Raw genomic sequence first — 22473 nt, 5'->3', positions numbered from 1 at the left:
GATGACAGGTCTGGGTCGACCTGTGTAAAGTCCCTCTAATCAGGGTCTGGCCAAAATAATGCGAGAGAGAGAAAGAGATATGTCCCCTCTTGCTCTACGCGACGCATATACTGTGTACGTAGAGCGAGAGGGAACACATTTCTTTCCCTCTCGCGTCGCACGTTGCCGAAACTGGCCCGTTGGCCGGACTCTAATTAGAGGGACTCTAAACCTGTATTTCGTGAAATGGCCATTTGAATAAGGATAAATCAATCCCCCCCCCCCCGCGGGAGATCCAGGCGGATTTGTTTTTTAAGTTTCCTATCGCCATCATTTGCCCCGATGGCAGATGGAAAGGGGATCAAGTGGAGCCGCGCAAATAGCGTTAGTGTGTCAACCGAGCTACAAATCGATCCGGATTATCGATCAATGTTGCATTTTAACGCAACGCGCGCGCGATAAAAGTCGCACGCGCGAGCGTGTACAAAAGGCGGGATCGATTTCGCGTACACAGGTACACGGCGCGTGTCCTCCTGCCCGTTGCCGACGTATCTGGCGATCGATCCCCCCGCGATGTCGTAGGGCGGCGATCAACAGGAAATCGCGAAATAACGAGGCAGTCGACTGCAGAGCGCCTGCAGTGTACATTGACGTATGCGTTGGTAGTGATGACGTAATGAGGGTGGAAACGCGAGCGGGTGAGGGGGAGGGACGGGAGAGCCGGACGGGGAAAGGGGGGGGATCTCTTACGCGGTTATCGAGTGACGGAAGAACGATGGATTCGCTAACCCTCGGAATGCATGATGTGGGTCAATCTGATCCGGCTCCCCCTACCCTTGAAAAAAAGAAAAAGAAGAAAAAAAAGAGCGCAAATTGTATATCGGCTGTTTTATTCGAGCGAAACATCGATCTGGGACATCTTGGGGTGGCGGTGGCGGCGCGGCGGACATCTTGAATAAAATGGGGGCCGGATGCACCAGCACCCGTCGTCGATTATCAATGAACGATCGGGAGATGACCTACCCCGCGCTCAGTGAATTTTATCACGCCCCGCGAATTTCACGCGGCTTTCGTGTATTCCGTTTGAATTCCGTCTCCCGCGCGAATTCGACGTTTCCCGTCGAATCGAAAACATGGTCACGTAGCGATAAAAATTCCGCGAGGGTAGCGCGGAGAGCCGGTAGCGCGCGGGACGCGGGGTAAAATTAAATTTCTCGCGGCGAAAAGAGGCCGAGTCACCTCGCGCGGCGCGGCGGCGGCGGTGAGATAAAAAGGCGAGATCTCCAATTTTAGCATGATCTCTGAAAAGCGGCAACGAAAAACGGGCCGAGGCGCCTGTACACGAGACGGCGCCCTTTTGTGCGCCTCCATGGTACTTTATCTCGCCTCGCCACGCCGCATTATTAGATTCGCCAAGCCGCTATACGTCTGTCCGGCCGTTTAATTCGTGCAAATCGAAAGGAATTAAAATTCGACGTTTCAAACGAGCGGGAATCTGAAGAATTCGAGAAAGCTGCGCTCGCGCGAAAGAGGGAACGAGGTATCAATTCGCCCCGCAGCTGTGTGTTACATTCACCCTTTCCACGGCGTGACGTGTCATGTCGTATTGGTTGCTCGTGTGTGCAAACAATATCACGATAGAGCAAGGCGAGCAAACTTCCGGATCATTTTTCCCCACGTGTTCTGTAAGACGCTATCAATGTCTGAAAAATTCCGCCCGAGCTCACTATCCGCTTTTCTGGCTGACGTACCCTATACAGTTCTATTCGCATTGGGTTTATTTGTTATTCCTGCATTGCTCAATAATCGGATTATAGCACTTTTAATTCGATATATAGATTCAATATGCGATACAAATATAAACACAATTCAACATACCTGTATGCATATCGATTTTTACAAAACTGTTCAGGATAGAAAACATCTCGTGTAATTGTATAAAATAATAACCAATAATATTGATAAAAAAAACTTATTAATAGTGTTAACATCAAAAGTGGTAAGTGATTATGATTTCATTTACCATTTTACGTCGCGTAATATAAAGATCTACCGTCGAAGAGAGAGAGAGAGAGAGAGAGAGAGAGAGAGAGCTGTCGCGGAGAATTTAAGCAGGAAGCGCACTAATAGTCAAGACAAGAAGGGCGAACGGAATGAATTCTTTTATACACGGAAACTTAAGTGCCCCTTTCATTAGTTGGAGATAAATTTTATTATTCTATTTGTAGTCCGTCGTGTGGCGAAAGTATCTGTCGTCTAAATTCCGGATGGTAGTTCTGAATTTTTGAATTGGTACGTCCCCGAATCGTAGCCTCGGATCGAAATTGCCGGGCTCGTGGCAGGTCATTTTTCCCGGATGTCCTCTTAAATCGTGTTCGACGCCTGAGAAATTCTGCCCGGACCTGGCTGCCGCTTTTCCGGCTGACTCACCCACAACCTCTCGCCAGTCTCGTACATTTTCCTTTTTCGGGAATGACCGTCATCATTCTCTATCTCGATACCGGGCGAATAATGTGGGAACCGGCGAACGGCAGCGACAGGACGTTAGACAAGAAATAAATATGACGTCGCGGGAAGTTTGCGATGGCGGAAATGTCTACTTTATTAGATTGCGGCGATATATAAACTTTTAAAGCGCCTCTGACGGGGCAGAACAGAAAGAATCCATTGTGTTGATCAAGAAATCCGTACACCGTTAATTCTTCAGCTCCGCATCTGGGGATCCGAGGTTTTCCAGAGCCATGAAAAATTGGGAAATCTACAAAATCATTTGTACGGCCATTAATATTCGGAAGCATGTAAAACTCAATGCGCAAGGAAAGCGCAAGGTCGAAAGATACGACGATTCCACATCTGTAAGTTTGCCAATCAAAGAAAACTCGGCTGTTGAATTGTATCCTGACACGACAGAGGATCGAGATGTCGAAGAGAAGAGACGGCCAGGACGAGCGCAAAGTGTGGTATTTGTTTTAGAATTCCTACGCTTTACCGATGTTCAAAGTGGCAAAGCGTTTGAAATCTGAAACGAATGCGCGCAAACCTTCATCCCAGCCAGGCAGGGGAGCCATAACCCGCGGAGGAGATGCGTTATCCTGGACGCCCGAGACCATCGCGCGAGGGGAAAATATGGGAACACTTAGGCATAATTAATCGTTATCGTCATTCCCGGGATTACGCATCGTTGGCGCAACAGTTTTGTTCTGCACCGTAGCGTTCCGCTGAAAGAATTTTATCTTATGTCGAAACCCCACACGCGAAGGAATAAGAATAGTGACCCTATCATTCGTTAGAAACCTTTTATCGCGCTGAATTCTGTGCAAAAATTTTTACTTCGATTGCATCAAAATCTGTCTTATTTACAAATGCTAACGTTTATTTATTTTGACAATAGAAAATTTCTCTCTCTCTCTCTCTCTCTCTCTCTCTCTTTCTCTCTCTATGTACATATATCTATGTTTCTGTAAGAAATATCATAAATATGAAAAAAATGAAATTGCATTCTTTGTTGAGCTTAAAATCAATTTTTTTTTCTTAGACAAAAGTCAATTTAAATTTAGTTACTCGGAGAATTTTAAACAAACTATTTATTGAGATATTTAATGTTGTAAACTAGGAAATATAATATCCGGGGAAACTTTTTCTTTACGAGCGACTCTAAATTGGTCAAAGCGTTCGTAGACGAAAGGAATTGCAGTATTTCCGAGATGTCGTATACACTAGTATTTGTTCAACCAGCAGCCTGGGATTCGCCAATCTTCCATAAATGTAGGAAATAAACAGTTGCGACAAACACGGAAAAGAGAGACAAATTTCGAGAGGAAAGACGGTCTCAAAGTGAATGTCCGCTCGTGTCTGATTGCATATTTATTCGATTTCAGATCTTTCTCGCATACGACGAGATGTTGACGGGACAAATCAAAAATCAAAATTTAAAGTGAAAGAAATTAGCGCGACAGGAAGAAGTTTACGCTGCAAACACAGATTTATGCGCTTTCACTGTAATTCACTTTTCACATTAATGTACGTTACATAATCGCACACTTCTATTACTTTACAAAATAAACTAAAAATGAATTAAAGTGTCTTCATCATTGTCTCTTGGTTTAATCTGGGTTCCTAACTGTTCTCTACAAAAATAGGTAATTCCATTCATAATTACGCCATCAATATATAAGAATAAATATGAAAATTGCAACATTTAAGAAGACGATAAACGACAATCTATTTCAAGGGTCGAATAATCTTCTATCCCTCGGATTCTCGGATCTTTGGATTTTCGTAAATCTTCAAGTCGTTGGATTTGTGAGGAGTCTCAAGAATTAAGATAAAAAAAAAACGAGTAAATAGAAATGGGCGAAGAGGTTGAGGCTGTGTTTTAACCAACCCACCGTTCACACAGCACTTTCCTCACCCTCCATCTTCTCCTCCTTCTCGCCCTCTCGCCCTTCACGCGGCTTCTCATCCCATCGGAAAACGTTTCCATGCCGGTCTTCGGGATAAATAGTTTGCACAGGAAAAGGATTTCTCCACGCCGGCAATTTATCTCGAGCGTACGCGGCTCCATTAAGCGGAGACGCAACCCTTTGAGCCAGGGGAGAGTGGGATACTGCGGATTCAGGATTGCGCGTGGATTTAAGGCCGTAATCATGGGATTTCGGGACAAGCAAAGCTCGACGACAAGGCTGTCGATAACTCCCAAGGAAATTATTTTGCGTGTGATCGTGTTGAGAATTTCGGTTTCTATTTTTATATCGACTCGTGTAGGATATCATTTACTTTGCCACTTAAAAAGGGCATTGATCTCTCATGAGATTTCATCTTTGATTAGCACATTATTGAGATATTTGATAACCTAAAGTGAATACGGTTACCTATAATATATTATAAATCACGAATAAATTTAGCTATATATATGTTAATTGTAATTATACACACAAATTATAGATTTGAAAGATATAATAAGCATCGTATACCGTAAAGTTTTCGGTTTTGTCGACTCAAGAAATTGTAAAATTTATAATTTCTCCAGTCTCTCTCTCTCTCTCTATTGATTCTTCGATCTCTTCAATGTCGAGATTATTTTGTTTCTCTAGGACTTCGAGCTTTCTTAAGCTGAAGATCACGAAACTATTTGAGGGATTATACAACCATTCTAAATTCGCGGACACGTCTGCCTTACAAATGAAACGAGTCTTTCGCGGAAATGGTTTACGCGACTGTGAAAAGAAATCAATATGAACCAACGGGAAGAGTCTTGGTTACGAAAGAATCGACAGCTGCCGCTTTCTGTGGCAATAAAGTTAAGAGACCTTAAAATAAAAGGGCAGTTTAAGCTCAAGACGTTCACCAGTAATATAGTCCTAAGTAATATAGTCTTTGTACGAAATAAATTCAACAGAAAAGTGAGCTTTCAACCTGGAAAGTTTATCTTTTGACAACGAGTCCCAAAGAAATTTAAAAAGCTCAGAAACACGTACTTGCGAATTTGGCTCCAATCCCTTGATTCTACAACTTTAGTTTTTTTTTAAACCCGCAGCTTTTACTTCAGAGTATAACAATTCTCACATGTGTTTGCAGTAATTTTATTAAATTCTTCATTCAGAGAATTTTGTTTTTCAGAGATATTTGATATGTTATAATTTAATTAACGTTATACGTTGCACAATGTGTCAATTTTCTGAGAAAATCATAACAAGTTAAACATATTTTTTTTAGTACATCATGGGGTTCTAATTTCCTGAACAGGTAAATTCTCCAATCATTCTATATATAACTGTGGATGGACAGAATCATTACATTCGTTAACCTTCCCCTGTGAATTTCATCTTTGACCCTTCGCTTGAACCCTAGAATCTTAATCTGGGTGTAGGGTCGTAACTTCCGGTACAGTGCCGTTAGGCATCGGGGGTAGGAAGGAAAGAGGGAGGAGGAGGGAGTTAGAGAGGGGAGAGGGGAGAGAGAGAGAGAGAGAGAGAGAGAGAGAGAGAGAGAGAGAGAGAGAGAGAGAGAGAGAGAGAGAGAGACCGGGACAGACAGGAGAACGGAGAGAATGAGAAGGAAGAGTAAAAGGAAAGGGACGGAGGGAAAAGCAATCAATCTTTGAGAGGCAGATGAGTGCGGGAACCTAAAATATAGGGCAACACAAATTTAGTCTGGCTGCCGGTCCACGTCCACGTGTCGACGTGAATGCGCAACCGCCCGGGTTTGTAATCGATATTGCCGACAAGGCACCACGCCCTGCACCTGCGAGATGTGCCGGGATATGCAATGCCACCGAACCGAACCTAGTCGAACCTTGCCCAGGACTCTCTCTCTCTCTCTCTCTCTCTCTCTCTCTCACTCTCATGCGCGTCCTTTTGCGCTACCTTCTCCAGCATGCTTCGAAACTTAGACGATCTCAGGCTCCTTTGAACTCGATTCTTCGAGTCCTAGATAAACCGATTGTGCAGTCCCGTATACGACAGTTTAGTGCCTAGAACCTGGGTAAAACCTTTTTTCAGGAACCTTCTTTCCTACTTATCTTCTATATTATTCGAAACTTTAATTTTTCATATAAAATTTTCAGAGCTTTTGTTACTCTTTCTCTCCTCCCCCCTCTCTTTCTCTAGACAACTTAATTATGTTATTCTAGATAACTAGATTATTAAATTCTTGGTGCAACGACATGGTTGCAACTTAATCACGTAATCAGAATGTCTCATACGCCTTTGTACTTGTCTTTCGAGGATGCTTCTGACTTAGACGATCTCAAGATTTCCTTTTTGAAGTCCAGCTCGTCTTTGAATTCCAGCTAAATCGATTGTTCTCCATATGTGGCAATATGATGCTTACCTTGAACCTAGCCAAGGCTTCCTCAGGGACTCTTCAACTTTCTCACACGCGCTTATCTTCTTCCTCTCAAATAATACTCGAGTATATAATAATAATTTTTTTAAACTTTCGAACATTAAATTTTATATAACTAAATTATCAAATCATTTATGTAATGATTGAATCGAATCTATCCGAATCTTACGCAGGTTGATGTCTTTAGATGCATCTGTATTCCTTCGCAAACGATGCCTTCGGACTTAGGAGGGATGTCAGAATCCTTCGAGTTCTAAATAACTTAATTATCAAACTCGTCAGGCAATCGAACTTCCTTCATCTTTGACGCTCTTCTCAACCCCAATCTTGTCTAATTCAAACTTTGTTCCTTTGAATTCCAAGATTTTAATATAAAATATTAAATTAAAAAAAGACGATGAAATTGTGGTCAAGAGTGATGCAAACTATTTAGAAACTATCTGTTTTTTTTTCACGGTAAATATTCGCGATGATTGAAAAGATTTCAGTCGCTCAATCGCGAAGGGCAACGTACCGGTTTCGCTCGAAAAGCCCGAAGGGCTCGAGAGGGTAAGAAACGCTGTTACAGCACCGTCGCGTCATTGACTCCGATCTATTCGAGGCCGGCTTCGCCCTCGGCTGATTTTTTTGTGCTCTAGTACCGGAAGTAGGCCAGCGCAAACTGTCGTCTCTTTATCCGGCGGTATGTCCGTCTTATGAATTTTGCGGCGAGGAATTTTACGCGAAGATGAAAAAGTTTCGCCATCCATTCTCGTCCTTGCGCAGGATAAGAGTGCAAATACTGCTGTATATTCCTTTTCTTTTTGCCCGCATGAACGTTTTACTCTATCCAGATTGCAAGACGTGATGAATTGCGCGATTATTTAAACGGATCCTTTTATATGTGGGAAAAAAAAGATGCTCTCATGATAAACAAACGAATGAAAATGTTTGAGTTGACATACATCCAAAAATAGAAGGTATAATATATACCGGATATTTGGCTAATATAAGAAAATTATTCTGTTTGCATGCGAATAGAAAGGTTGACAATTTCTGTATTAACCTCGCGTAACAGATGAATGAGCAAGATAGGTAAACATACAGTTATAATGGGACGAGTAACTGATGCATAATTAATGGATTCATTACGACGTTTCAATATTGAAACGTTCAACATTCGTCGTCGCTAGTCCTTCACTATTGTGGTATTTAACATTTTCAACAGAATATTTTTAAAAGTAACACAAACAGATTGAATTTAAAATACAATTCGTACGTTCGTAAACGTCGCAGAATTCTAGAATCGGTACTGAAACTCAAACAAGAATTTGATCGAGAAAGAATACCGTAACTTCTCGAACACTTTATGTCTAACTTAAACGCTAAAGATTTTTGAAATTAATAATTGAAACCTCGAAATTAAATTGAGGTTTACTGTAAACTAACAAAGTTAAAGAATAGCTTTCGCCCGAGATGTTCTCGAGATCTTGATGTTTTGAATATGAGATATCCCAAGCGTCTTAGATCCTTTGATCCTCTATTCTTTTGATCCTCGATTCCTTGTTTGGACGTGGCCAGCAAAGAGTTTGCTTTGCTCGGGTTTGCTAAAGTTCGCTGAAGTTCATCTCGTCTAAAACTCTCAGGTGAACCACTAAAATACCTGAACACGTGCCACGTTGGTTCATTGTTAATCCTTTTACCGCCAGTGTCTCTTTAAGCATTATCCTTGGCTGATTATCATAAAAAGTTTCAAGCACTTTATATCTGTTACATTCACGTACATTTTCTATGCGTTTTAGCTGTTTTTCAGACGTGTTATCGTGTTATATATATATACATGTGTGTCTTTTAGTGCGTACATATGTGTATCTAAGGATCTCGATAATTTATTAAACCGCACATTTTATTCTATGTTTCAGAAGCAGACTACACCTTAGATGATTCCTTTTGGAAGGAAGAGGAAACTCCCGCTGGTGAGTAAACATATATTTTATGGCACAAAACTATAAAGCTTAATTAGTGCTAATTAAGTTCTTATAATGCGAGCTTGACATATATAATCAAAATATAACTCGCAAAGATACCAAAGTTCAAAGAACAGAGCTTTGTGCGAGGGTATTATTTTAGAAATTATTCAATTTAATTTAAAGTTTTCGTGCGAGATTAATCTTGATTTAATAAAACAATCGAATTAAATTTCCACCCTTATTTACGCAACGAATTGCCGCGGTTAAAATAATAAAAATTCCGCTAATCTCGCGCGATAGGAAAAATTTGCAAAGATTTGCTGTCGCAATCTTTGCGCAATTACTGTGGGATAAGGCTTTGCGTAAACAAACTACCGTAAAATGGAAGGACCGCAATGCAGCACTTTCGTTAGAAACTTGATCCTCGAGGATACGACAAATCCTCGAGAGCGGTTTATTGTTAAGTCAACATCGCTGATTGGTCGGAAACGCGAAACTTAAATTGGATTACATTTTAGACGGGGACAATGCACCGGGACAGAGCTCGACGGCGCGAATCCCGGCCTAGATATTACGGCGATTGTGTAATGGGAAATCTGTCTTGAGAGCGGGAAAGAAAAATTTCAACTTATTCCAGTCCGCATTTATTTTAATCTGGTTTTAAAGGCTGAGAAAATTCTACATAATGTATTTCAGTAACGTTGAATGCAGGATTCGTGGAATTAGGGAGCTTAATTAGGGATTAGGATGTAAAGCGGCGTTGAGCGTACACGAGTAAACAGCAATAGCTGCTGCAACATTACATGAAATTTAATTTAATTTGATATACCACTTGAATATATCTATTATTTATACAGAAATTCAATTTGCAAATTAATTAATCCCGGATTGAAAGTGTCGGGAAACATATTACGTAGGCGTGCGCGCGGTGACAAAGAATCTAGGATTCAGAGAATTAAGAAGTTTAATTAAAAATTAAAGTTTGAAGCGTCTTGCGCAAGAGTGCAAAATTCAACGGTTAAAAAACAATTATGCGGGCGCATTTGCAAAAATTTCGCGAACCGCGAGGAAAGACGTTGCAATTTTCTGACGGGAAAATCGAAGCCGTCGCAAGTTACCGCGGCTGCAACGCGCGTAACTGCAATGTGAAACATAATGACGTCGGCCGAATTAATCGCAATTTACGTGACATTTCTGCGGCGACGGCAACAATTGGTGGGAGAAGGAGGATGACGGGCGGGGCGAAAAGAGTAAATTAATCGGCGAGCAATCTCGGCGTGTTTGGGCGACGCTTGGAGAGTGGAGATGGAAATTGAATTCGCGACTCGCGCGCGTAAACTTGTCGAAATAAGGACGCGGGACGATTCGCGAGACGCGGGGAATAGTCAGCATTAGCCTGGAGGAGCTTCGGACGATCGATATCTATCGCCGATCTGGGTAATGGCAATTTTCCAACACACAAGGTGTACTGCCATTTCTCAACTATTAATTCTACGAGGCAATGTCAGCGTGGAATATAAATTGCTCGTGGAAAGATCTGCAGATGAGACGAGGGGGGGACATTTTTTTATTTAAATTAACTCGTTGTTTTATTTATAAAAAAATATAATGACGCTTAATAACTAATAAATAAATTTATATATCTATCTGTGTTATAATGCTGCAAGAAATATACGCATCGTCAATTTCATGCGCGAGGCTTGAGAGCTGAGAGAGAAAAAGTCACTCTTTTATGTGGGAAATCGAGGCCGAATCAATCAAGATTGAGAGGTTTAATACGTGGATACAAAAGAAATGGGACAATAAAATCTACTTTATACTACTTTATTATTGCTGTTATTATTGAGTCGTACGGACTAAAATCTCGGTGCCGATGGTTGAGAGGGTAGGTTAATGGCAATAGCGTGAAATTTCGTCGGTGCGGCGCAATGAATCGCCCCAAAGTCCATTCGAGATGAAATTAGAGATCGTAGAGGGATGGATGAAAGAGTGGGGAACCGGGGGGTAAAATTAGGGCGTTCGATTGAACGTGGAAATTGATTTCAGGTGAGGTCGAACGACTACTACACGAATATCGACAAAACCAAGAGCTAATACGAAATATTGGTGGTCATTACTATCAGATCATCTATCCGGTACAGCTACGGCATCACGAGAAAATGGGGATATCCACAAGAGAAGTCGGCGTACCGAAGGTAAACTTTCACACCCTGCATTGTTTCCAACTATGGTCTTCGCATGAATATGTTTATTAAACTGAATAAAATCAATAAGAGCAAGTAAAAATATAGATACAGCAGACGACTAAATATAGGACAAAATTGTGGGACAATAAAAATAATTTAAAAAAAATTAATATTGTGTCTTTTTGTTGCAATTCAGTTTCCTCAAAGAGGTTACGGAGATGGAGGATATCAGAATCCTAGAGGCAGAATGAGAGTAAGTTTTCTTTGCAGTGCAGAAACCGTTTTCGAGATAATCAATTATTAATACGTATAGATTTTGAAATGAAAAATTGACCTTAAAATAATTGTAGCGATAAAGATTAATCGCAAAGTTGATATTTTCAGACAGGGAGACACTTTCACCGGACGTCTCTTCTGATCAAGGCCTTTAATCACAAATTTCGTCTAGACTTAGAATTAAATACGTAAGTACCTCTGTGTATTTTTCTTCTTGGTGTAAAACTTTGAAAATAAAAGACGCGAATTGTACGAAAGATCCAATAAAAAAAAAACTGACATTCATCGTTGTTATGTTGCAGGCAACTTTTAGCTCCAAATCTTATACAGAAAGACTTTTTAGCCGGCGATGCGGAACAAATGTCTAAGCAGGTAAAATTTCGCGCAAAATGCAATCTCACGTGCGACAATCTAATGATACTTAAGTATTTACATGACGCAAACCGACACTCACGGTTTGTTCATAGAGACATAATTGTATCGCATAGTTGATTATTTCGCTCTGTGGTTTGTTAAAACCAGTTTAGTCGGGTCAGACTGCTTTTAATATAAGCTGCCTCATTATGTATCTCTCTCCTGATGCTAAAGGGCAAGGCAAATAAAAAAAAAGTAACTCTTTAGATATCGGGTAATGGCAGAGCTATTTTAGTATCGTGAAAGGGAAAAAAATGTCAATAATAAATAGGTACAAGCGTGTTACATTATTTACTGTACAGAAGCAGCATTGTGAATAGTAAAGTCTCTAAAACACTCACGTGAGACTTAAGTATCAAGTGGTGGACTCAAGTTTAGCGATAAAACTCATAATGGCGTTATTATCTCTCTTGCAGGAGATAGAACATTGTTATTATCACGGCACTGTGAGAGATTATCCGGGAGCTAGCGCTGCTTTCCACACGTGTAACGGTGTCAGCGGTGTCATTCATTTAGGCAACGAGACTTTCGTCATTCATCCATTCTACGGCGGCGATTTGTCGGTCAGTTATACTTCTTCGCGTTATTTATTATGAGAATGCGTGGTGGAGTAATAGCCGCATATGAATCTATTTGAAAAATATCGGGCGGCAATTATGAATCAATTATCACGGGAAGAAGTCCAATCTGCGGCAAACCACGCGCCTAGCTCGCACATCGTCTCGAAACAACAGTCAGATAATGCGGCTAAATTCGAATCAAAGGCTTTGAATTCGAGTCGGCTAATTTGGCTTGATTTTATTGCCAGATAGACATAACTTCGTGGAAGTTTAGGTTGCGCTATAATTAAATGGAATGTCGAGTGTCGGGAATGGGTGCGACGGCAAGACGGCTGGCGAGAACATAAACTATATGCAGGCCTCTCTTTTAGCAGAAACATCCTCACATTATATTTGAAGCCCGAACAAAAGTTAACAAAGGCTGCGCTAACTCGGGAAATCTTGAGTGGCGTGTAAAGAACCGTCGGCAGAAGCACATCTTCGGGCTATCAGAGACCACTTCCGATCGATACAAAAGAGACGTCCGTGAAGCAACCAAATACATCGAAACTGCCATCGTTATCGATAAGGCTATGGTACGTACATTATTATATCCCTTCAAGCGTGAATTAATTGTGACAGATTTGTACCGATAAAACGACAATAAATCTTGGTAAAACGAAATTTAATTTAAATTGCACAATAATCTTTTGGACAATGGATTATTTCATCGCGCATTATTTATTTAGTCTTTAACATGTAAGCTGCACGTGTAACAATAACGAATTATAAAATGTTCGTGTTTTTTTTTCTATTACTTTTATTGTTAGAACACTTTTAGATTTTTAATGGCAAATACATTTTGATACTTGCGATTTTAATGAACGTTTTTGAATGTACCCGTGATATTTTTCAAATGGTACTTTTGTGTCTGTGCACAGTTTGATAAAAGAAACGGTAGTACCAGAGCTGAGGTTGTTCACGATGCCATCCAAGTTGCTAATATCGCAGATTTGGTAAGCTCGATTGTGTATAATAATATCCGTGTGAATTTATTTTTCGGCAGCTGGCATGTATTAAATTGGGTTTTCTCCGCAGTATTTCCGTACATTAAATACTAGAGTCTCCGTCGTATACATCGAAACTTGGAAGGGCAGCAACCAGGCGCAAATCGATAACGGCATCGACATTGATCAAGCCTTGTTAAGCTTTAACGATTATACGACGCGGAGAATGTATCAAGTTGCTCAGGATACCACCCAATTGCTCACGTGAGTCCATTATTCCTCTTTCGAATTTTACCTCTTCTCTCAATCAAATTGATTTAAGGTCAAGCGCTGCGACAGCTTATTCTTTCGTCTTGACTTAACGCAACTGATTTTCTAAATAAATTGAGGATGCAAAAATTCAGCAACTAACAGTGCTGTCCATTTAGCGACACAAGTCGACGCACGCGTCAGCCTGTCCTCCCGCAACATCCAACGAGCAACAAGACTAAAATGACACTTGTGTCAACTTGCGTCGGTAAATGGAAAGCACCGTAAATGAAGCTATTAAATAAGCAATTAACGTTTGGATACATTCTGGGGTAGGGGTGAGACTTTCTCAGGTGGAGAATCAGGGGTGGCTGTACCCGAGACCGTGTGCAGCCAAAGATCCGTAGGAATCAGCGTCGATCTAAACACTTACGAGCCTCATCTATTAGCTGGTACCATGGCTCACATGATCGGCCACAATATCGGCATGAGCCACGACGATGGAAGTGAGTATTACGCAATTATTTGGCACATTTTCGATGCGTCAATCAATTTGACAAATAGGAGACAAATGGTTACACGGGAGTGATGAAATTTCTCATCAACTATTTCAGGGAACGATTGCAACTGCCGCGATTGGCACGGATGCATCATGGCTCAATCCATCGTCGGCCTAGAAAACGTTCAGCCGTACAAGTTTTCAGAATGTAGCAAAACCGACTATATAGAAGCTTTAAAGAGCGGCCACGGCATCTGCCTTTTTAACAAACCAAACGAGGTAGATCGAAAATATACGCACAATTAACGCTTCGATCAAATTAGAAGGGAATCGAATAAACCGTGAAGCAAACTCGATTAACGTTTCCATAATCGATTGGATCTGCTTTCGATTATAGTTGGAGATTAGGAGATCATGCGGAAACAGGGTAATCGACGACGGGGAACAATGCGACTGCGGATCGATCGAGGAATGCAAGGAGTACGATCCCTGCTGCGATCCTATCACCTGCAAGCTGACGACGGAGGCCGAATGCGCGACCGGTCCTTGTTGCAGCGATTGCAAGGTAAGATAAGAGTAAGAGATCCTCACGTCCTTGCAATCCCTTGGAGGTAATACGGTACGGAGAGCAGCATCCTACGTATAACGTCGAAATGTACTTTCATAACTCATCTTTAAGGACTTTCAAGTATTTAATACGAAAATAAGAAACATTAAATTAATTATAAAATTTAAATTACTAAATAAAATGTGACTATAAAATGTTTACATGAAATGCAAGCTGTTAAATACATATAGCAGTACGAAAAGTGGCGAATGTACATTTACGAAGAAGCAGATAATTGCTTTTACTGGTGCACAATTTCCTCTTGCTTACTTTTCGCATCCGTGTTTTAAAATATATTCTAAATTTTCCAATATATTGACAAAACTGCAGCTTCGTGCTCGCGGTGTCGTGTGTCGCGAATCGACGAACGAGTGCGATTTACCGGAGACGTGTTCCGGCGACACCGGCCAATGCCCGCCGGATGTTTATAAGAAGAACGGCAACCTGTGCTCAAATAACGCTGGCCATTGCTTCAACGGAGTTTGTCCCGCTCTGGATCTACAGTGCGAGCAAGTGTGGGGTTACGGTGGAATCGCCGCCGATCAAGAATGTTTCGAGCAATTTAACTCCAAGGGATCCATCAACGGCCATTGCGGCACCGACACCAGCGGTCATCTTATCAAATGCGAAGCTGAGTGAGTAATCGCTTTTGTTGCGCGATGAGAAAATGAAAATGTACAAGATTGCATAGGGAACGAAAGAAGAAACGTACAGTGTTGAGTCGAGAAAAAAATGAGAAAAACTAATATCAACATAAACTTTCAAGTTATTATCTTCATTTCTTATAGTCCCAAAAATTGATATGTTTAGACGCGGTACCAACTTGGTGATCGAAATGAGAAAACGTTTTCTTTCAGAAACGTTCGTTGCGGCTCCCTTCAATGCCAACAAGGAAGCAAGCAGCCGGTAATCGATGGAATGAAGGATTTACACACCAGAACTATAATTTCCATCAGGAATCAGGAGTATGAATGCAAGTAAGTGTTTGACAATCAAGCCGGAGTTGCTACTTTTTAACTGGGTCGGATATTATGCATTTTCATACACAATATCTGGTTATACTAACTCAATTATTCCGATTTGCAAGAGCCACGACTGGAAGAGTAGAAGGATCCGATATACCTGGAATGGGATTGGTTCGTGACGGCACATCCTGCGGTGATAATTTGGTAATTATTATGCCACACTTTTTTAACTTTTACGAAAACTGCTACGCGTAGTTTTACCTCTTCAAACAATGTTGATTTGACCTTTGAGTTACTGAATCAATGCCGTTCTAGATTTGTGTGAATCAAACCTGCACGAGCTTGTTTCCACACATCGATCAAGAAAAATGTCCCAGCAATCACGACGACAGAGAATGCTCGGGAAATGGCGTAAGTATATTTCATATCAAATAATCTAAAGCAATTTTGTGCTTATGATTAATAAACGGCAGTGATAAATAATAATTCTGAAATCGAAATGATGCATATAAATGACAAAAGTGCCATTATATCCGATTGAAACTATATCCAAGATTTCTTTGATAATTTAATAATTATGTGCAAAACAATTAATTATAAACTAAGCATTGCATTCGAATTTATTGCAAAAAATATTACCCCAGCCAGGGTTTGAACCTGGACTTCCCTACACTCTAGGCGGGCGTCTCACCAATTCGACCATTAAGGCATGTGGTAATATTTATCGCAATAAACAGTACTAAACGATGACATTTTCGCGTTTATCTTTCGACTAGATTCTCGACATTATTAGTACTGTTTCATCATCATCATAGCCGGCTCTACAGCCCCAAGTGGGCCCTGGCCTTCACAACAAATTGCCTCCATTTCACAGTCCGATACCTTGGTTAATCATGTACTGGCGTAAAATAATTCGTTAATGATTTATGTTAAATTTCGAATATCATCTGGAACATTATCTAAAATGACTGCTTTCTCGCAGGTATGTACGAACGTCAACAAGTGCTACTGCTATCCCGGTTGGAGCGGACCGGATTGTTCCATAGAGCAATCTATCCCGACGGCACCGCCAACGACACCCCCACCTGAAGTAGTACATAAATCTGATTCTAAACTGGAAAAGAAAGAGACCCCCTACGGTAAGCCACGGCTCTTTACACCAATTTTTTTTCTCTTTCTAATTATTAATTAGAGGATAAAAGCGGGAAATTGATGCGCCGTTGTTCTTGCAGATCTTTTTTTTTAACGTTATAATGGACCCTCCAGCAGGCGTTGTACACGGACGTCTACTTCCCTACCACTTTTATTCATTACTCAAATTCAATTGCTTACTGCATACATGCTTTCTGGAGGGTTATCTATCTGAAATATAACTGTCCTGCTATACAGTCATTATTATATCGATGACTCATTTCAAAAAGACAGTAAATATTCAAACTAAAGCTCGTCTGTACGATTTAGATCATGTAGAGAACTTTTACATTATTACGCCTTTAAATATGGTTAAACGTTAATTTTTTACGTAAAAATTCGAGTAAGAATTTAAACGCCGGCATAATACGAAAATTTTATCAACATTTGAAATGCACTTTACGTAAAATTAAAAATATTATTACTGCTGCTTTTTGCACTAAGTTCTCGATATAGGTATATAACGCGTTATTTAATAATTATTATTTATAACATTATTGCGATACAAGAGAATAAATAGGAGTAGCAGACAACTTCAATAATCGTATTAGTCATATCGTAGAATTTAAGCTTCATAAAAATATACTTGAGTAGTCGTAATGTTTGCTTTCATATTTTACCATCTTACCAATATTAATTAACATCAAGTTATTTAACAATTATTGATTCTCATTCAGTATAGCAGACTTCCGTAAAATCGTTATCCTTAAGGAGGGTGGTTGCTGAAAGAAAAATGATAAAAATGAATTCAAATTTATCGAAAATATTCGTCTATAGGAATCTGTCCTCTATGCGAAAGTTCAAGACGATTGTCTGCATGGTTGTCGAATAATTAATTATTAAAGTTATACTATTGCACATGGCCAACATAGCCAAGTGTTGCGATATCTGTATTTTAATTCTCGAAAGCATGTTAAAAATGATAAGAATTTTATAAAAATAAGTGCAGATAATTCTATACATATTTACGAAGAATTTTGATGAATACTATATGTTGTATGACGTATGATAAATAATATATGTTCTTGATAACTACGTAGATAAGTCATTTCAGTATTTGTCAAAATTCTTCGTAAATATGTACAGAATTATTTGCACTTATTTTTATAAAATTCTTATCATTTTTAACATATATATTATCATTTTAATATATATATATTTTCTATAAATTTAAATTCATTTTTATCATTTTTATTTGAGCAACCATCCTCCTTAATCAAAACTTAATTCAATGATGTAACGAGTGTAACATTCGTTCAAAAAGCGATTATTACAAAATTGTAATTATCATTATTTTCCCGATTAAATTAACATTTTAATTTTTTTGTAATGTTTTTGATCGCACAATTTTTGTCTGCGAGCGTGAAGCACTTGTTAAAGAACAATTGATACGTAAATTAAATTACAATTTTGAAATAATAAATTCGGGACAATTATTTGCTTAATCAGAAATAAATAAAATCCGTATAGAGGAGATCGATATACCGATTGGAGTCGAGACGTTTCTAAACCAATTTCACATTCTGTCAAAGATAAGCCGTTCCTTTCACTGGCGGGAAGCGGTTTAGGCCGGAAATAATATCATTTCCGATAAGAAGGAAGTCTACTGTACTTTCAATTCTAGCAATATGGGTCCAGTCGATCGCCCCCCGATCGACTTTAGGCTCGCGATAAGCCAGAATTAGGATTTTTTGGGGTCATACTATCAGCTGTGCACATAAAATCCGGATGCGTATGCGAACTCATATATTGTGCGATAACTGCGCTCGATTTCGTTTCGAGAGAAGCGAAAGAAGGATCCTCTTATATCCTATAACGTCCTTTTAGTATTTTCTCGGTCCTTTCAAATGCGACATCCCCGCTTTTATCCCTTAAACAATGAAACATTCTTAGGCCTCTTTGTTACTTAACAAAAAATAGTAATATTACTTTGTTCTTTAGGTTCTTGGGTTTGTTAAATTATGAAATTCGTATGCTCTCTTATTTTCTTCACTCCTCTCTGTACCTCCCTTTCTCAGATTAAGTAATTAATGACTATTTTAATAGCAATGTTAAAAACGATATGTATAATATTAAAGATAGTCCGTCCTAATTATAGAACTTTCTAACTCTTTTGAGCTGGTGTACCCTCAAGATTGTCAATTCTTCAGTGAGAAAAGGGGGATTCTCGAATCCTTGGAGTTACAAAGTTCTACGATTAAAGTGACGATGTATTTGCATATTAGGACGCAACTACCATGCGACGCGACGCACACATTCACGTACACAAACAAGCCACGGCCACACGTACACGCCGCACGCGCGGGATACAAATGCTTGATCGTTTCAGGAGGCACCAAAGACAAACTCTCTACAGGATTCATGGTAATAATCCTGGTGGGTGTGGTGACGGGCGTCTTCCTTTCTTTTGCACTTATTGCTGTTTGCTGCTACAGGTACAGTAACAGCGAGAACAGATCGCCCGCGATCAAGGCCTGTCGTCTTCGTCTTCGTCGTAATTCGTGGCTAGCTGGATGATGATGATGATGAGGAGGCATCGCACGCGGCCATCATAATATCGATCACTCTTAGCCTATTCTACTCGGTGTTCACCTATTACACGTATAAACGCGAGAGTTGCAGAAAACAAAGCTCGCTGCGTTCAGCTCACGCGAATAACTTATTAACACGTTGATGTCTCTTATATATCTTCGGCCTTCACCTGCTCTTCTCGTTTTGGCACTTCTAAATAAGTTGCAAGAACCGCTAATCCCTCGAAACCCTTTTTGAATCCTGTTACGTGCTTCGTAGTTTAGATCGCTTGCGTCCTCAGACTTTTCATGCTTCAGCTTTCGGTTCGCCGAGATTACCCCGCTATCCTCGATTCCTCGCTAAGGAGTTCCTTGGAAGAGCAAGGTGCCCTACTACGGATTCAAAATTGTTCAGCTCCTATAATCCTAAGCTTCACAAATCTCCAAGTTGCGTTAGATCTCAAATAATTGAAATAAAATGCATAGCTAATTCCTGGGATCCTTAAATTTTTTACATATTAACATTTCAGTGTTTATCATTAATTCAAGTATCCGTTATCGATCACTGAGAGATTCCAATGTTATTTGCAGCTGTATTTATTAATACAACGTTTCTATGAAGATTGAATGCAGTCGGTTTTGTGTCTGAATCGCTCGCATACATGAGAACATAAATATATATGTATACACCCTTTTTTTATATATATTATATATTTATATATATATAAACAATATTGTCACTATGTGGTGTGTGCTATGGATGTGCTCATGGCATAGTGATTTATGATCGTGACTATGTTGTTCGAGCGAAGATCTCCATTTTGGTGATTATCGCATTTCGAGGGATGACAAGATAGATAACAAGTATATAGCCACGAGTTAAACAATCGTTCAGAAAGTAGAACTTCTTAGGCAAACGGACAGAAATTTTAAATAAATATGAATGTTAAAACTTAAAAATATTAATTAACGTTTTAGCTCTCTGTAAATTTACATTTTCCTCAAGTTATTACACAATACATTAAAAAAAGATAAATGACGTTAGACAAACATTACAAACAAGCTCTGTCAAATAATGATAAAATATATTTCTGGTTATCCTTCAAAAAGCGATGTCAGAGAAACTATACAATGTGCCAGCTGCTTGTATGCCCTATGAAAGCATGAAAGAAGGTGATTAGCGAAGAACTTATTGGACATCGTCAATTACCAATAACTATGTGCAACTTGACGGAAACTTGCAAATTGGAATAATCGATTTTTTTTTCGAGTCGACGAAACAGATTCTTTATGAAAAATCGACGTTCCGATAAGTTAAGTGATGCGTTTAACCCTTTCGGCAGTTGTTGGCAAAATATATTTTATAACTCCCCATTATTTAACGTGCTTATAGCTAATTATTGTTATCATTAAAAAGAGAAATATTTAAAACTGAAAGGGTTAACAGAACTGCATTTTTCCAGAGAGAATACGAGGGCAGGGTTCTAGGATTATGCGATCCTCGGAATTTTTTAATCTGCGGATTCAGCCGTCTTTGGATCTTCGTATCTTCAGATATTGAGAGATCCGCAGATTTCTGCGTCCCCGGATGTTCAACTGTTGAACATAGTTTCTTGAAATCTTGCAGATCTATGAATCTATACAGATTATTCATAGGATCTCTAAACGTTTGAGATTTAGGTCTTTGATAACTAACAATAAGTTACATAGACTTTCAGATCTGAGAATCAGGATTCTGAAAATTTGTCGGGTCATTGTCCTGAGACTTCGTAGCTTCAAATTCCTGCAGACTTCTTTTTTTTTTATTGCTGACACGCGGGCAAATGAATTCCACAAAAACCCGAACATGATGCGTCTGCACTTTTTGAGTTACGAGGTTTAGTAATTCGACAATGCTACACAGGATGTTTATTCTAAGCTGCAACTTAAATCTCACTCTCTTATATTTATCATACTGATTTGAATGATGTGAATGATGATTCCGCAAAAAGTATAACACTCTACGTATACCTTGAAATAAATTGCACTCAATTTTTTTTAATCATTCTGTGTTATTACTTGCAATTCTTATTAATATAAGAAAAGTTTCAGTTGCATATTACTTCAAGAATAAACACTCTATACTATAAGTTGTAATTGTCTATATAATAATATACATATATGGGTGTATGTCTCTCTTCACGTGCTGATATTGGCTTTTCTGTTTCTTGTCTGTTTCTGTCTGCCATCTCTGTCTGTCTGCATGCTGTGGGACGCTCGGATACGAAAATACCGAATCGAACCACCCTCCTGCACTGCGTAAACTGCGATGGTGTAAATCCTCGTTTCGCAAAACCAAAAAAAAATAATAAAAAATGAACAAATAATAATCCATTCATGACGGCGTAAACGACGGCCCGCCACATCTGACGGTGATGACGATGATGACGATGATGATGATGATGATGATGATGATGACGATGATGACGACGAATTACATACATACAATACGCATACAGAGAACTACCACGGCTCTAACACTGTATTTTTAGTTGGTATGCTCATGTCGGTGGTAGGGGGTGTTTTCGTAGTATTTGCTCTGATGGCTCTCTGCTACAGGTCAGTCGTAGTACATAAAAACTTCTCCCTCTGTCTCAGGTTAGTGTGCAGAAACATACACAAGTAGAATTTTTCTATGTCCTTTTTTCTCTTCTTTATTTTTCTCTATCCATTTTTCTCATTCACTCTCTCTATTTTTGTATTATATACTGTAAGGAATGGAAAGAGTGTACGCACATTACGAGTGGCACGCTGTTCTTCGGGGAAATTTGTAATTCAGCGTCTATCTTCACCAAACAATTTGATTTCGCTGCTCGACGTTGCTTTAATGTTCACAGTAGTGTGCAACAAAATCTTAAAATCTAACTTAATTTTTTCGCTTTTGTTTAATTTTATTATATAATATGTAATTACGTCTTCACTTGATAATAGATTAATAGTTTAAAATATTTATATATTTCTTTCTCTCTCTCAATCTTTTTTCTCTCTCTCTCTCTTTCTCTCTCGAGTTTTTCAATCAATATAATTTTTTGTTCTTTAAATCATTTTTAAAGTTCTAAATTATAACGCCTAATAGTTTAAATATTTTAGAAAATTAAATTTTGTAGAAAAAATAGTGTTTATCTGGTAAATTTTCTTCTGGAATATTTAATTCAAGGACTATTTGCAAATAGAAGTTTTGGTTAAATCGCTTGCTAAAATATTTAATTACAAATTC

General features: G+C 39.2%; 1 protein-coding gene across 6 annotated transcripts in view; it reads left to right on the top strand.

Annotated features, from left to right (window-relative positions):
* Positions 1-22473, top strand: part of LOC105566231 (disintegrin and metalloproteinase domain-containing protein 22) — a 39612-nt gene that overhangs the window by 5469 nt on the left and 11670 nt on the right. For 2 of the 6 annotated variants that reach the window (XM_012020078.1, XM_012020074.1), the window contains exons 2-19: positions 8727-8780; positions 10821-10969; positions 11157-11213; positions 11345-11424; positions 11539-11608; positions 12067-12213; positions 12585-12785; positions 13131-13205; positions 13288-13460; positions 13782-13951; positions 14060-14223; positions 14342-14509; positions 14882-15186; positions 15409-15528; positions 15639-15720; positions 15832-15927; positions 16499-16655; positions 21716-21854. In XM_012020078.1, coding sequence (XP_011875468.1) covers positions 8727-8780; positions 10821-10969; positions 11157-11213; positions 11345-11424; positions 11539-11608; positions 12067-12213; positions 12585-12785; positions 13131-13205; positions 13288-13460; positions 13782-13951; positions 14060-14223; positions 14342-14509; positions 14882-15186; positions 15409-15528; positions 15639-15720; positions 15832-15927; positions 16499-16655; positions 21716-21854 — 2407 coding nt within the window. Of the gene's footprint in view, positions 1-8726; positions 8781-10820; positions 10970-11156; positions 11214-11344; positions 11425-11538; positions 11609-12066; positions 12214-12581; positions 12786-13130; positions 13206-13287; positions 13461-13781; positions 13952-14059; positions 14224-14341; positions 14510-14881; positions 15187-15408; positions 15529-15638; positions 15721-15831; positions 15928-16498; positions 16656-19036; positions 19143-21715; positions 21855-22473 lie in introns of all 6 variants that reach the window. The other 4 variants (XM_012020077.1, XM_012020075.1, XM_012020079.1 and 1 more) reach the window with 3 other exon arrangements.

Source organism: Vollenhovia emeryi, unplaced genomic scaffold (assembly GCF_000949405.1).
Source record: "Vollenhovia emeryi isolate VEMERY1.0 unplaced genomic scaffold, V.emery_V1.0 DF939146.1, whole genome shotgun sequence".
NCBI lineage: Eukaryota > Metazoa > Arthropoda > Insecta > Hymenoptera > Formicidae > Vollenhovia > Vollenhovia emeryi.
The sequence above is the reverse complement of the archived record's forward strand: the minus strand, read 5'-3'. Positions and strand labels throughout refer to the sequence as shown.